At 39.7% G+C, this 15,918-nt stretch overlaps 1 protein-coding gene and 5 non-coding genes across 6 annotated transcripts in view; all 6 read left to right on the forward strand.

Annotated features, from left to right (window-relative positions):
• Positions 1 to 15,918, forward strand: part of dnah10 (dynein axonemal heavy chain 10) — a 226,809-nt gene that overhangs the window by 203,709 nt on the left and 7,182 nt on the right. The window contains exons 63-71 of the mRNA XM_053229195.1: positions 8,783 to 9,062; positions 9,369 to 9,598; positions 11,684 to 11,957; positions 13,257 to 13,361; positions 13,460 to 13,614; positions 13,709 to 13,863; positions 14,624 to 14,807; positions 14,913 to 15,113; positions 15,353 to 15,562. Coding sequence (XP_053085170.1) covers positions 8,783 to 9,062; positions 9,369 to 9,598; positions 11,684 to 11,957; positions 13,257 to 13,361; positions 13,460 to 13,614; positions 13,709 to 13,863; positions 14,624 to 14,807; positions 14,913 to 15,113; positions 15,353 to 15,562 — 1,794 coding nt within the window. The remainder of the gene's footprint in view (positions 1 to 8,782; positions 9,063 to 9,368; positions 9,599 to 11,683; positions 11,958 to 13,256; positions 13,362 to 13,459; positions 13,615 to 13,708; positions 13,864 to 14,623; positions 14,808 to 14,912; positions 15,114 to 15,352; positions 15,563 to 15,918) is intronic.
• On the forward strand, positions 82 to 188 carry LOC128317416 (U6 spliceosomal RNA). Its single transcript, XR_008300929.1, has one exon. It is a non-coding gene; the product is annotated as a U6 spliceosomal RNA (small nuclear RNA).
• Positions 1,655 to 1,761, forward strand: LOC128317432 (U6 spliceosomal RNA). Its single transcript, XR_008300945.1, has one exon. It is a non-coding gene; the product is annotated as a U6 spliceosomal RNA (small nuclear RNA).
• On the forward strand, positions 3,229 to 3,335 carry LOC128317353 (U6 spliceosomal RNA). The gene has a single exon (XR_008300866.1). It is a non-coding gene; the product is annotated as a U6 spliceosomal RNA (small nuclear RNA).
• LOC128317361 (U6 spliceosomal RNA) lies at positions 4,807 to 4,913 on the forward strand. The gene has a single exon (XR_008300874.1). It is a non-coding gene; the product is annotated as a U6 spliceosomal RNA (small nuclear RNA).
• Positions 7,627 to 7,733, forward strand: LOC113537220 (U6 spliceosomal RNA). The gene has a single exon (XR_004577170.1). It is a non-coding gene; the product is annotated as a U6 spliceosomal RNA (small nuclear RNA).

Consider the following 15,918-nt stretch of genomic DNA (forward strand, 5'->3'; position numbering starts at 1 on the left):
TGTGTGTTTTCGCAATAACCACGGAAAGGAAACGTTGTTAGGAACCTCAGCACTTATAGGGGCCCTTCAGGTGTGTGGTTTGTGCTTGCTACGGCAGCACATATGCTAAAATTGGAACGATACAGAGAAGATTAGCATGGCCCCTGCGCAAGGATGACACGCAAAATCGTGAAGCGTTACCATATTTTTCACTGTTTAATAACTCTAACCCTGAAAAACCAACCCTAACCCTAAAACATTAACTGGAACCCTAAAAGTCTGGGGGCCGAACACCTTCTGACTCCACTCCGTAGTGACGGAGAAAGACCAGTAGCCATGGGGACCATCAGTTCTTTTCCCCAAGCATATATATTAAATTTTATGGCACTACGACAAGCCATTGCTGAGATATTGCCTCATTTTCTGTTTTCAGTAGCCATTCCAAGTTGTAAATGACTGCTAAGCTTGTTTGCTAACATCAGGTCATGTTGCTAAACATATGTGCCAAATTTGGTGTTATTACATAAAAGTGTTGGGAAAACATGCCCTCACTTCTTGTTTGGGGAATTATCCATCAAATTTGTTTGCAGGTTATTTAGAAATCATCCTGCATTTCAAAGATCCAAGAAACATCTTTTGTTCAAGTCGGTCCCACGATGCTGTGAGCTAAATTTCATGATGATTGAAAAAACAGTTTTTAAGTAAAATGAAAATGGCAAACTTCCTCTTTGGCAAATTCCAAATTCGTTCCATGCAGAACACTCAGGTACCGTCCAAGGAATCAAGCTAAAGAAGAATCAGGACTTGATGTTGAGCAGTTTAAAAGTTATGAGCAGTTTGAGTCATTTCTAGATTATAACACCCCCTAGAGGTGAATTCAGACAAAATTTCTCCTACTACCTTAGGTCGTGGCCCGTCACTCACGTATTATCGTTGTTCTAAATTTATCACGCTGTGGTTGAGATATGCCCTCACTTAATTTTTGTCAACTTTGGCATTCCACGATGTTGCAGATTTATTATTGCAACTGTATGTCCCCATTTGTCCTGTTGGTGGTGCTAGAGCGGAGTACACCAAAATTGCTGTGTAAAGTAGCTGAGACTGTCCTCTATCACTGAGCCAAATTTCTTAAAAAGTGCAAAAAGCGTTGTGTGGACTGCCATAGATTCCTGTTTTTTTTAACTTCGTGATATTTTTTTTACATTGTGATAAGCTTTATGCAATTTTAAAGTCTTCATCAAAAACACAACTTTACCATGTAGGGTGCTCTACAGCAGAAGTTGTCAAATTTGGTTTTTACCTCAGTTGGTGGCTTCGATTTTTCTTAAAATTGTGGCTCAATGGGGAAGGGATGGGGGTTGATGATGAGAACAAAGGACTGATTACATCACCACACAGAGAACCAACCAGAACACCAGCGAGTGCCCGAATCTCCATACTCCCAGCATGCACCTCTGCGGTCTGAGACACAAAATGATAAATGTTTAGAAATTTGAAGCGTTTAATGGTTAATTTGGGGAATCATTATATCTGTAAACTCCATGTAGTGTGTGTGTCCAATCAGGACAGTTCTTCGAGTCTCCTGAAGGAACTTTGTGTGTTTTCGCTCTAACCACGGACAGGAAACGTTGTTAGGAACCTAAGCACTTATAGGGGCCCTTCAGGTGTGAGGTTTGTGCTTGCTACGGCAGCACATATACTAAAATTGGAACGATACAGAGAAGATTAGCATGGCCCCTGCGCAAGGATGACACGCAAAATCGTGAAGCGTTACCATATTTTTCACTGTTTAATAACTCTAACCCTGAAAAACCAACCCTAACCCTAAAACATTAACTGGAACCCTAAAAGTCTGGGGGCCGAACACCTTCTGACTCCACTCCGTAGTGACGGAGAAAGACCAGTAGCCATGGGGACCATCAGTTCTTTTCCCCAAGCATATATATTAAATTTTATGGCACTACGACAAGCCATTGCTGAGATATTGCCTCATTTTCTGTTTTCAGTAGCCATTCCAAGTTGTAAATGAATGCTAAGCTTGTTTGCTAACATCAGGTCATGTTGCTAAACATATGTGCCAAATTTGGTGTTATTACATAAAAGTGTTGGGAAGACATGCCCTCACTTCTTGTTTGGGGAATTATCCATCAAATTTGTTTGCAGGTTATTTAGAAATCATCCTGCATTTCAAAGATCCAAGAAACATCTTTTGTTCAAGTCGGTCCCACGATGCTGTGAGCTAAATTTCATGATGATTGAAAAAAAAAGTTTTTAAGTAAAATGAAAAAGGCAAACTTCCTCTTTGGCAAATTCCAAATTCGTTCCATGCAGAACACTCAGGTACCGTCCAAGGAATCAAGATTAAAGAAGAATCAGGACTTGATGTTGAGCAGTTCAAAAGTTATGAGCAGTTTGAGTCATTTCTAGATTATAGCACCCCCTAGAGGTGAATTCAGACAAAATTTCTCCTACTACCTTAGGTCGTGGCCCGTCACTCACGTATTATCGTTGTTCTAAATTTATCACGCTGTGGTTGAGATATGCCCTCACTTCCTTTTTGTCAACTTTGGCATTCCACGATGTTGCAGATTTATTATTGCAACTGTATGTCCCCATTTGGCCTGTTGGTGGTGCTAGAGAGGAGTACACCAAAATTGCTGGGTAAAGTAGCTGAGACTGTCCTCTATCACTGAGCCAAATTTCTTAAAAAGTGCAAGAAGCGTTGTGTGGACTGCCATAGATTCCTGTTTTTTTAACTTAGTGATATTTTTTTTACATTGTGATAAGCTTTATGCAATTTTAAAGTCTTCATCAAAAACACAACTTTACCATGTAGGGTGCTCTACAGCAGAAGTTGTCAAATTTGGTTTTTACCTCAGTTGTTGGCTCCGATTTTTCTTAAAATTGTGGCTCAATGGGGAAGGGATGGGGGTTGATGATGAGAACAAAGGACTGATTACATCACCACACAGAGAACCAACCAGAACACCAGCGAGTGCCCGAATCTCCATACTCCCAGCATGCACCTCTGCGGTCTGAGGCACAAAATGATAAATGTTTAGAATTTTGAAGCGTTTAATGGTTAATTTGGGGAATCATTATATCTGTAAACTCCATGTAGTGTGTGTGTCCAATCAGGACAGTTCTTCGAGTCTCCTGAAGGAACTTTGTGTGTTTTCGCTCTTACCACGGAAAGGAAACGTTGTTAGGAACCTCAGCACTTATAGGGGCCCTTCAGGTGTGTGGTTTGTGCTTGCTACGGCAGCACATATACTAAAATTGGAACGATACAGAGAAGATTAGCATGGCCCCTGCGCAAGGATGACACGCAAAATCGTGAAGCGTTACCATATTTTTCACTGTTTAATAACTCTAACCCTGAAAAACCAACCCTAACCCTAAAACATTAACTGGAACCCTAAAAGTCTGGGGGCCGAGCACCTTCTGACTCCACTCCGTAGTGACGGAGAAAGACCAGTAGCCATGGGGACCATCAGTACTTTTCCCCAAGCATATATATTAAATTTTATGGCACTAGACAAGCCATTGCTGAGATATTGCCTCATTTTCTGTTTTCAGTAGCCATTCCAAGTTGTAAATGAATGCTAAGCTTGTTTGCTAACATCAGGTCATGTTGCTAAACATATGTGCCAAATTTGGCGTTATTACATAAAAGCATTGGGAAGACATGCCCTCACTTCTTGTTTGGGGAATTATCCATGAAATTTGTTTGCAGGTTATTTAGAAATCATCCTGCATTTCAAAGATCCAAGAAACATCCTTTGTTCAAGTCGGTCCCACGATGCTGTGAGCTAAATTTCATGATGATTGAAAAAAAAAGTTTTTAAGTAAAATGAAAATGGCAAACTTCCTCTTTGGCAAATTCCAAATTCGTTCCATGCAGAACACTAAGGTACCGTCCAAGGAATCAAGCTAAAGAAGAATCAGGACTTGATGTTGAGCAGTATAAAAGTTATGAGCAGTTTGAGTCATTTCTAGATTATAGCACCCCTTAGAGGTGAATTCAGACTAAATTTCTCCTACTACCTTAGGTCGTGGACCGTCACTCACGTATTATCGTTGTTCTAAATTTATGACGCTGTGGTTGAGATATGCCCTGACTTCCTTTTTGTCAACTTTGGCATTCCACGATGTTGCAGATTTATTATTGCAACTGTATGTCCCCATTTGGCCTGTTGGTGGTGCTAGAGCGGAGTACACCAAAATTGCTGTGTAAAGTAGCTGAGACTGTCCTCTATCACTGAGCCAAATTTCTTAAAAAGTGCGAGAAGCGTTGTGTGGACTGTCATAGATTCCTGTTTTTGTTTTTTTAACGTAGTGATTTTTTTTTTACATTGTGATAAGCTTTATGCAATTTTAAAGTCTTCATCAAAAACACAACTTTACCATGTAGGGTGCTCTACAGCAGAAGTTGTCAAATTTGGTTTTTACCTCAGTTGGTGGCTCCGATTTTTCTTAAAATTGTGGCTCAATGGGGAAGGGATGGGGGTTGATGATGAGAACAAAGGACTGATTACATCACCACACAGAGAACCAACCAGAACACCAGCCAGTGCCCGAATCTCCATTCTCCCAGCACGCACCTCTGCGGTCTGAGACACAAAATGATAAATGTTTAGAATTTTGAAGCGTTTAATGGTTAATTTGGGGAATCATTATATCTGTATACTCCATGTAGTGTGTGTGTCCAATCAGGACAGTTCTTCGAGTCTCCTGAAGGAACTTTGTGTGTTTTCGCTATTATCACGGAAAGGAAACGTTGTTAGGAACCTAAGCACTTATAGGGGCCCTTCAGGTGTGTGGTTTGTGCTTGCTACGGCAGCACGTATACTAAAATTGGAACGATACAGAGAAGATTAGCATGGCCCCTGCGCAAGGATGACACGCAAAATCGTGAAGCGTTACCATGTTTTTCACTGTTTAATAACTCTAACCCTGAAAAACCAACCCTAACCCTAAAACATTAACTGGAACCCTAAAAGTCTGGGGGCCGAGCACCTTCTGACTCCACTCCGTAGTGACGGAGAAAGACCAGTAGCCATGGGGACCATCAGTACTTTTCCCCAAGCATATATATTAAATTTTATGGCACTACGACAAGCCATTGCTGAGATATTGCCTCATTTTCTGTTTTCAGTAGCCATTCCAAGTTGTAAATGACTGCTAAGCTTGTTTGCTAACATCAGGTCATGTTGCTAAACATATGTGCCAAATTTGGCGTTATTACATAAAAGCGTTGGGAAGACATGCCCTCACTTCTTGTTTGGGGAATTATCCATCAAATTTGTTTGCAGGTTATTTACAAACCATCCTGCATTTCAAAGATCCAAGAAACATCTTTTGTTCAAGTCGGTCCCACGATGCTGTTAGCTAAATTTCATGATGATTGAAAAAAAAAAGTTTTGAAGTAAAATGAAAACGGCAAACTTCCTCTTTGGCAAATTCGAAATTCGTTCCATGCAGAACACTCAGGTACCGTCCAAGGAATCAAGCTAAAGAAGAATCAGGACTTGATGTTGAGCAGTTTAAAAGTTATTAGCAGTTTGACTCATTTCTAGATTATAGCACCCCCTAGAGGTGAATTCAGACAAAATTTCTCCTACTACCTTAGGTCGTGGACCGTCACTCACGTATTATCGTTGTTCTAAATTTATCACGCTGTGGTTGAGATATGCCCTGACTTCCTTTTTGTCAACTTTGGCATTCCACGATGTTGCAGATTTATTATTGCAACTGTATGTCCCCATTTGGCCTGTTGGTGGTGCTAGAGCGGAGTACACCAAAATTGCTGTGTAATGTAGCTGAGACTGTCCTCTATCACTGAGCCAAATTTCATAAAAAGTGCAAGAAGCGTTGTGTGGACTGCCATAGATTCCTGATTTTTTTTTTTTTTAACTTAACAATGAAAAATTGTTTAAAATATGAAAATATGAAAAATATGTTAACGCTTCACGATTTTGCGTGTCCTCCTTGCTTGTTTAACGTTTGTCTCATGAAGCTGTTATCCAAATTTTGTGATAACATGAAAAAAGAATGTAGTAGAAAAAGCTTTTAGAAAAAAATATTTTTTGAAAATATTTAAAATGGCAGAAAATCCAAGATGGTGTAAATTTACAACTTGGTATAGGTTGAGCCCAGCATGAGCCAAAGATTGAGAGGAAAGTGGAATCATGGTTCCACAGTATTGCAGATTTATTATTGCAACTGTATGTCCACATTTGGCCTGTTGATGGTGCTAGAGCACTTGAAAGCACTTAAGCGTTCTGGGGTCTGCCATAGATTCCTGTTTTTGTTGTTTTTTTTAACTTGATCATGATTTTTTTTTACTTTGTGAGAAACTTTATGCAATTTTAAAATTAAAGTCTTCATGAAAAACTTTACCATGTAGGGTGCTCTATAGCAGAAGTTCTCAAACTTCTTTCGTATCCCAGCCTTTTATATTTCTGAATTTTCCACCTCTCCATTTTTATTAAATTGTTATTTGTTTGCAGGTGACATTATTTATGTTTAATAAGGTTGATAAAGTTGAATTTTATTTTCCATCACTGTAACAAATTTAGAAAATTGCAGACCTCCTGTCTACACTTCACACACTACGTGTGTAATATAGAGTTTAATCATTAATAACTCCAGTCACAACCCAGAATCCTAAATCTAAAAATCTTATAATCCTCTAAATAACGTAAACCCTAAAAAGCTTTAACACTAACTCTAAAACAACTTTAAATAACCCCAATAACCCTAAAGCTCCAAACTCTGAGCTCTAACACACAATAAATAAATTCTAGCTCTGATTCTGATGCTAAATGACCAGGCCGATGCTAAATCAGTGTTTAACATTAGTGTGTTTTGTAGCTGTGTTTTTGGGGGAAGCTGCAATTTTGCTGTAAATCACATAAATTCTCTAACAATTTAATAAAGTGTAATATAGTTGTTGTATGTTATTAATTATTTAGAAGTAATTACTGATGGTTTGGTTGAAGGTTTTAAACGTACAGGAGTGTGTCGATGTTTATCTCGGCCCTCTAAAGGCAGACTGCAGTACGACACCCTGCAGACTAGAAAGACGAGAAACAAGATGGCGGCTAATGTGTGGTGTTTTTCGCGTTCTCTCCCCGACGCCGTGTCCAGACTGAGCACGTGCGGGATGTTTGGTGTGTGTTCTCAGAGAGGACGGCCTCAGGACGTCTCTGAGCTGTGTGTTGTGCTGCAGCTGGTGATACGGCCGTCAGCTCAGCAAGAGAGGAAGCACACACACACACACACACACACGCTGAGGGAGACGAGGGGGAGGGGACGGTGTGTGTGTGTGTGATCACGAGAACAAAGGACTGATTACATCACCACACAGGGAACCAACCAGAGCACCAGCAACTGCTCAAATCTCCATACTCCCAGCATGCACCTCTGCGGTCTGAGACAGAAAATGAAAAACGTTTAGAATTTTGAAGCTTTTAATTGTTATTTTGAGGAATCATTCTATCCCTAAACTCCATGTAGTGTGTGTGCATTCAGGTCAGTTCTTTGATTCTCCTGAAGGAACTTTGTGTGTTTTTGCACTCACCATGAACAGGAAACGTTGTTAGGAACCTCAGCACTTATAGGGGCCCTTCAGATGATGGGTTTGTGCTTGCTACGGCAGCACATATACTAAAATTGGAACGATACAGAGAAGATTAGCATGGCCCCTGCGCAAGGATGACACGCAAAATCGTGAAGCGTTACCATATTTTTCATAACCCTAATCCAAATCCTAAGAATCCAAACCATAATAACCCTAATAACTCTAACACACTCAAAGTGTAACCCTAATAATTCTAAAATTTCTAGCCCAAATAACCCCGACTATAAATCTAACCCTCATAACCACAACCCTAACAAATATAACTCCAACCATAACAATTCTAACCCTAATGACCTCAACACTAATAACCCTACCCCTAAAATTCTACACCTAATAGCATCAACTACAATAACTTTAACCCTAATAACCCTAATTGATAGCTTAAAAAAGCTCCACTTCTACTATGCAAAGTATTTTTTTCTGTCCAAAAATGCAACTTTTTTTTTTCTCAGAATCAGTCAAATTTAATAGCATCAAAATTGGTCATTTTTTGTACATAATTCACCTTTTACATTGTTCATGTGCCATGTTGATTTCCCTTTACACGTTATATTGAAGCCTCATGATAATTGCTATGTGTTTTAATGGCGCCCTCTGGTGGAAAACAGATTATATTACAGATTAGCATCAAATCTCTGACTACTAAGTTAAACTTTATACACTATACACAGTTCGATATTTTAGCCACATTATTTAAAACTGCCATAACGTTTTAAATGTTAAATTAAAAACCTGTTAGTAGACTGGTAAAATTAATTTACATATATATAAGTGTAAATATTTATAGTTCTGCACTCTTTGCACTCACGCAATTATTCATGGCTTGAATGACATTGAGTTAATTGTTTAATTGTTCTACTTCATATTAATTCTATTAAATGAAAAAAAAAACAGTTAAAAGTATTAAATAAATAAATAAATCTGTTTTTGAATTAGAGTGTAAATTTTTGTCCTGATGTTTTAAAAATGTATAAATCTGTGCACCTTCAGTAAAATGTCTAAAAAAAACTTATTCAACCTGAATACATTGTTTAAAAAAAGTTATTATTTTTCACGTCCGAGTGATTAGCATTAGTAGTTTTTACTTGTAATGATGGTTTCTGGCCCCTAGATGGAGCTTGGGTATAAGACATAATTTACTGTTATTTCTATTTGCAGATCTCCTCCTTTAATGATCCAGATTTCCTGAAGCAGTTGGAGATGGCAATCAAGTATGGCTTTCCTTTCCTGTTTCAAGACGTGGATGAGTACATCGACCCCGTCATCGACAACGTTCTGGAGAAGAACGTGAAAGGAGCTGAGGGACGGCAGGTCATTGTGCTGGGAGACAAGGAGGTTGACTACGACCCTAACTTTAAACTGTACCTCAACACCAAACTGGCAAATCCCAAATACTCACCAGCGGTGTTTGGCAAAGCCATGGTCATCAACTACACCGGTGAGGAAGAGAAAGACCGTGGGCTTCATATATAGGGCTATGTTCAAGTCCACGTCTCTGTTTTAGACAAACTCCGCCCCCACATGCTTAACTCTCGCATAACCTCTGAACAGTGTTTAAATCTGTAGTTATGTTTGAGGTCTGAATATTGATGTGTGTAATTGTAGTATTAAATCCTCACTGCACACACTCAACTCAACTCTGAATACGGCCCAATCAGTCAATCAGTCAATTTATCCGTTTTGATCATACTAACATATTTTTCTGAACAGTGTTCTGAAGGTGTTAGTGTTTGTGTGTGATCAGTTACGTTAAAAGGTCTGGAGGACCAGCTGCTGAGCGTCATCGTGGGATTCGAACGGAAAGAGCTGGAGGAACAGAGGGAGCGTCTGATCCAGGAGACGAGTGAGAACAAGCGTCTCCTCAAAGACCTGGAAGACTCCCTGCTCCGAGAGCTCGCCACGTCCACGGGCAACATGCTGGACAACGTGGAGCTCGTCCAAACACTCGAGGAAACCAAGACCAAAGCCAGCGAGGTAAAACATGATTTCATACACGTGAACTCTTAAAGGAAAAATCCATTCACACTATCAAGCGACAAAGCAATAAATATTACTTTTCTGGATTTACGTGCATGGCATGGAAACATGACTCAACCAAAACTGATTTTTGAACTGAGATTTTTTTAATTATATGCAAATTAGGTATGACGCATTAAAGCAACAGATCCAAACAGTTCGCTCAAATGATTTTCCTCGGTTCCCCACTCCCAACTTTAGTTCCTACCTGTGTGGTGTGTATAGTGGCATTTTGAAGAATAATTAAACTTGGCAGGGAATAGCAGGGATTGTTGGGGCCTCTGGTGAGTGTATGTAGCTAGTTGCTAATCTGCCAACAAAACTACTAATGTATAAGCACCTAATGTATAAATCAAACAACCAGCTAGCTCAATATTTAATTTGTGCTGTAGAGCAAAGATGCCTTCAAAAATAATGAAATTAAATGTTTCTACATTTAAAGAATCCTATAAAGAGCAGTAAACAGTAATAAATGAAACAAAGTCGATATTTAATGTGACGATCCTTCACTTTAAATAAATAAAGCAGTATCTGAGGTGCAGTGTGTGCAGGTTTATAAGGAAATGAGCTGGAAGTGTTACTGAGCATCTTGCAGAAGCAGCCACAGTTCTTCTGGAGACTTTGACTGTCGACTCGCTTCTTATTTCTGCAGCGAAACCCAGCAGCCTTCATTATGTTTTTATCTGAAAAGTGTCTCTTATGGAATCTGCTGCTTTCTTTACTGACATACAAACATTTTTTCTGTAACATTTCATTTTGTGCTGGAAAACTAATGTTTGGAATCTAAAATGTTTTTGTACTGAATCAATAATGTAGAAGTCAGAAAATAAAAATCTATAATCTATAATAATCTATATATCTATATTTCTAATCTATATATCTTTAGAAAATATATATGTATCTACTACTAAAAAAAAAAAAAAAGGGTTAGACAGATCGCACCCCAACAGCGACAATAGTAGAGAGCTATGCAGCAGCGCTTTAGTCTTTTTGTGAGTCCAGCTCTCTCATCTACTTACATGTCCACATTTGTAGATCACTAGCTAGCTGAGCCAAGTCTCTGCCGTAACTGTGTCATATAGCTGGATTACATAATGGACCTTTCAGTCCAGAATGTTTATTTTTTTCCAGCAGTGTAATGTTTTCTATATCTCATCCTGGCAAATGCAAATGTTTGGTCACCAGACCTTACTGTAACTTTTACAGGCATTAAAATTGAATTGGTTACAATCTGGAAGGACCTGGGAATTGTCCTTGATAACCAGTTGACATTTAAACCACATTGATCATATTGTTCTTAAACTTAAATTAAATTAGGTTTTTATTTTAGAAATAAATCTTCTTTTCCTATCAGTGCCAGAAAGTATTTGGTATCTTCAGTGTTTTTACCTATACCTGTCTATGGTGATATATTATATATGCATGCCCCGGTGCAATACTTGAGAAAATTAGACACCCTTTATCACAGCGCTTTACATTTTGTTACTGATTGATGCTGAGGCCGAACTGCCACCTCTGGACTTAAGGCGGCACTCACACTGGTACTGTTTTATTTATAAATCTATATGTGGTTTGTTACCTAATTATTTGTCGTCCATCATTTCTGTAAAAAACGGACATTACACTCTTCGCACAGAGGATATTTTGTTGAACTTGTTGTTCCCCGTGTTAGAACTGAGCTGGGGAAAAAAGGTTTTAAATTTAATGCCCCTACAATGTGGAACAACTTACAGGAACACTTAAAGCTTACTGTGCTCCCTTCACTGGTCGAATTTATGGCACTTATAAATAATTTTGAGTACAGCCATGTTGAAAGTTGCTTTTCGATACTTGACTGTTTTACTATTAATTTTTCTATTTCTTTTGATTGATTTTAATTTTTCCACTAATTCTTCCCATCTGGTGTTATTTATTTATTTATTTATTATTATTTTGTTGTTGTTTGTTTAATTGTTGTTGTGTCTTTTGCTGCCTTCTTGTCAGGTCACTCTTGTAAAAAAAAAAAAAAAGAGATTTTATCTCAATGAGTTTTTATCCTGGCAGGTCTTTGAGAAACTGAAGCTGGCTGAACGCACATCAGTGGACATCGATACACTGCGTGATGGTTACCGTCCGGCAGCTAAACGCGGCGCCATCCTGTTCTTTATCCTGGCTGAGATGGCGCTGGTGAACAGCATGTACCAGTACTCTCTAGCCTCCTTCCTCGAGGTGTTTGACTTCTCACTGCGTAAATCTCTGCCTGACTCCGTCCTGCCCAAGAGGCTGAAGAACATCATGAACACACTCACACACAACGTCTACAATTACGGCTGCACCGGTAAGGGGGCCAAGCACCGTATCACTATTATTTATTACATCCAATAGTTTCTTACTGAAGGCAAAAAAAGGTTATCTGTAATAATAGAAATTAAGAAATAGGTCTACTTTACTGTCTCATAATTTGCATCTGTCTATAGATACGCAATTGCTGGCTGGGATTTTAGATAGCAAGATGAAAGAATTAGCCATGACTCAAAAGAATTTATCTCACTAAACTCATCTAAACAAATTCTGTCCTCACGATCTCTGGGGTGTCTTTAAAAGGCAATTTCAGACCTAGCTTTCATCTGACATGCAATTAAATTAAATTGCAAGCACATATTCACACACCCTGTGAGCTGCACGTGTGAAAGGGGCTTTAGACTTTCCGGAATGAAAATGAATTAGAAACCCAGTGGTTTAATGTTTTGTTGGATTTAAAATGATTTGTGGGAATGTTGCATAAAAGTATTTAATATAATACAAATACAAATATGGTTCAAGTGTGTGAAAATTGTGGTTTGGCGGCATTTCTAAGGAGGACCCCTTCTGCTCCTCCTCGCTGCCTGACCCATCCTGATGCCCTACTTCTGGTTGGAGTTCTCATCGGTTGAGTTCGCTCGCTGCTGCTGGGGCCCCATATGGATGGCCTGAAGAACTGTTTGGATTGCTGGGGATGGCGCCACCTGGGGGCTGTGGAGATGGCTTGGGGATCACATATGGGGAGCTGTACTGTACTGTAATGGCTTGGGACTGCGATTGCTGTAGTGGCTTTGGGGCTGCAGTTGCCACGAGCAGCTTCGTTCTCAGGACTCCATCAGTGGACAGTGGATAGATTTTAACCAACCGGACTTCTTGCAAAAACTGTGATGAATTTATTGGTTGCACAATTGCACTATTTGTCCATATAGTACACAATAGAAGGGATTTATTTATAATCGCACTATCCGTTACACCCAGATGAGGATGGGTTCCCTTTTTGAGCCTGGTTCCTCTCAAGGTTTCTTCCTCATATCATCTCGGGGATGATATCCAGTTTACCATGAGATGAGATAGGAAGCATAGGAAACATAGCTGGGATGCCTAGTTTGCATATTCATACATATTTATAAAATCCTTACTTCATGGAGTTTGTTTAATACCTAGTAACTTTGTCTAATAACATTTCTAGAGTGACTTAAATATGAGTTATAATTTATAAATATTTAAGTGGGTACCTAAATGTATAAAAACTGAAACTGAAGCAACAAAGGTTTTACTATTTTTACTGATTGTTTCTGCTTGCTGTAGCAAGTTCTGACTCTTTTTTACTTTACAGGTCTGTTTGAAAAACACAAGCTGCTTTTCTCCTTCAACATGACCATAAAGATCGAGCAGGCGGAAGGTCGCGCTCCCCAGGAAGAACTCGACTTCTTCCTTAAAGGTGAAACACTGACAAAGCTCAACAATGTAAATGTGCTAGAGAGAGGATGTAATCAATATCAATAGATAATCAATAATGCATCCTTGTGTATTATGTAGGGAACCTCTCACTGGAGAAGAGTAAGAGGAAGAAGCCGTGCGATTGGCTGCCTGATCAGGGCTGGGAGGATATTGTGCGTCTGACTGAACTTTTCCAAAACGAGTTCGGCTCACTGATAAGCGACATCGAGAAGAATCCCACCGAATGGAAGGATGTATGTTTGATGTTAATCACTCACACACAGACAGGTTTGTCATTGATGCGGGTGACTTGACAGTCAATATATTTCCCCCCCCTCGTTTTATTAGTGGTATGACCTGGACACCCCGGAGCAGGCTCCTTTCCCCATGAAGTACAAGGAGAGTCTGACAGCTTTCCAGAAACTTCTGCTTCTGCGCTGCTTCAGGGTGGACCGAGTGTACCGCGCCGTCAGCGACTACGTCACCATCACCATGGGAGAGAAGTAAGAACGAGAAGTTATTCATAAAATGTTGTGTATCTATTAAACAGTGTTGTGTATCTACAGTGTATCTTGCGTAAGTATTCACCCCACTTGAACTCTTCCACAACGTGGAGTTTAAATGTTCTTAATTGGCATATCTATTATTTGGTTTATGTCTAGTATCTGAAAGTGTAAAAACCATTTCAGAGCCCCAGATCTTTACAGATCTGATATCTGTAAAGCTTCTTTAACATAGACTGTAGTGAGTTTGAATCCCGATGATGCTATAGCCATCCATGGCCAGGAGTCCAAGAGAACAAAATTAACCGTGCTGTCTGGATGGGAGGGGCGTACTCTCACTCCCCTGTCAATCACAGTGACACTAGCCAATCATGGGTGTCTGTGAGCTCATGTATGCAGAAGAGGACGGATAGCACTTTCCTTTGAGGGTGTTACGCTGCCCTGTGACCTAGCATGAGCAGCAGTTAGAAAAGATGCAGTTGGCTGGCTTCACATGTCTCAGAGGAAGCATGTGAAGCCCTGATAAAAAGTTAGCTGATGTTTGATAGGGGAGAGCTGGCTGGTGTGGGGTAAGAAATAAAAAAAAAAAGATAGTCTGTATTGTAAAAGTGCTATAAACAATATTCTGTTCCATACAAATATTAACTTGTTTCTAATTCTATTTCTGGTTGCTTCAGGTACAAGCTATCATTCTTTACTTGTGTGAAGTGGCTTCTCATTTTTCCTTACCTTGTTCTGTGTCTCTGTCTTTTCCTCTCAGGTATGTGCAGCCTCCAGTGATCAGTTTCGAGGCTATATTTGAGCAGAGCACTCCGAACTCCCCCATCGTGTTTATCCTGAGTCCTGGCTGTGAGCCGGCCAGCGACCTGATGAAGCTGGCCGAACGCTCCGGTTTCGGGACCACCAGGCTCAAGTTCCTCGCCATGGGACAAGGCCAGGAGAAGGTATACACACACACACACAGAGTGATGTAAAATAGACTCACCCCGACAGAATGGTAGCTTGTAACAGAAATTGGTGACGTTAATGTGTAAATATCCATTTCCCAGGTTGCATTGCAGTTGCTGGACACCGCGGTGTCCCGAGGTCAGTGGCTGATGCTCCAGAACTGTCATCTGTTAGTGAAGTGGCTGAAGGAGCTGGAGAAAGCTCTAGAGAGAATCACTAAACCTCACCCGGACTTCCGTCTGTGGCTCACCACCGACCCCATCAAAGACTTCCCCATCGGCATCCTGCAGAAATCACTCAAGGTTACTCTCCATTACACTGCTATTTAATATTAAAGCAGCGGTCACTAATATTTTGCTGTTTAATATTTTTCTAACGAACATGACTGAAATGTGGATGTGTAAAAAAAACGTTTAATTAGGGATGTCGTTACAGATTGTTCATTAGGGATCTAAATCTCTAAATGTAAAGCTGCTTTGTGGGAATGTCTATCATTAAGTTCAGCACACAAATAAAACAGAATTAAAATGAAATGGTTCAGGTGGTGACGGAGCCCCCCAACGGGCTGAAGTTGAACATGAGAGCCACGTACTTTAAGATCCCGCTGGAGACGCTGATGAGCTGCCCGCACCCGGCCTTCCGCAGCCTGGTCTACGTGCTGGCCTTCTTCCACGCCGTGGTGCAGGAGAGACGCAAGTACGGCAAGATCGGCTGGAACGTTCCATACGACTTCAACGAGTCCGACTTCCAGGTGAACGCACGAGGCAGAATGTTTAACGCTTTCAAGTTTAGTTCAACTCTGTTTTTTTTTTGTTTTTAATTTTCTAAACTTCTTTACACTATTTTAGTATTTTGTATTTTCGTGTTCATATGTTTCTGTGCATTATTAAAACCTAATTATATTAAACGTTATTTATATAGCACCTCTCGTACATTTAAAATACAGCTCAAAGTACAGCATAAACAAGCAGAAAAATAAAGAAACAATGTAAAATACTCAAATAATAATAGCGCAATAAGTTGTAGCAGTGACAGAAGGAAGAAAATAACGATAATATAAAATATAACATATATAATAAAAAACGTGTTAAAGTTTAAAGACATTAT

Source organism: Pangasianodon hypophthalmus, chromosome 24 (genome assembly GCF_027358585.1).
Source record: "Pangasianodon hypophthalmus isolate fPanHyp1 chromosome 24, fPanHyp1.pri, whole genome shotgun sequence".
NCBI classification, from domain to species: Eukaryota; Metazoa; Chordata; class Actinopteri; order Siluriformes; family Pangasiidae; genus Pangasianodon; species Pangasianodon hypophthalmus.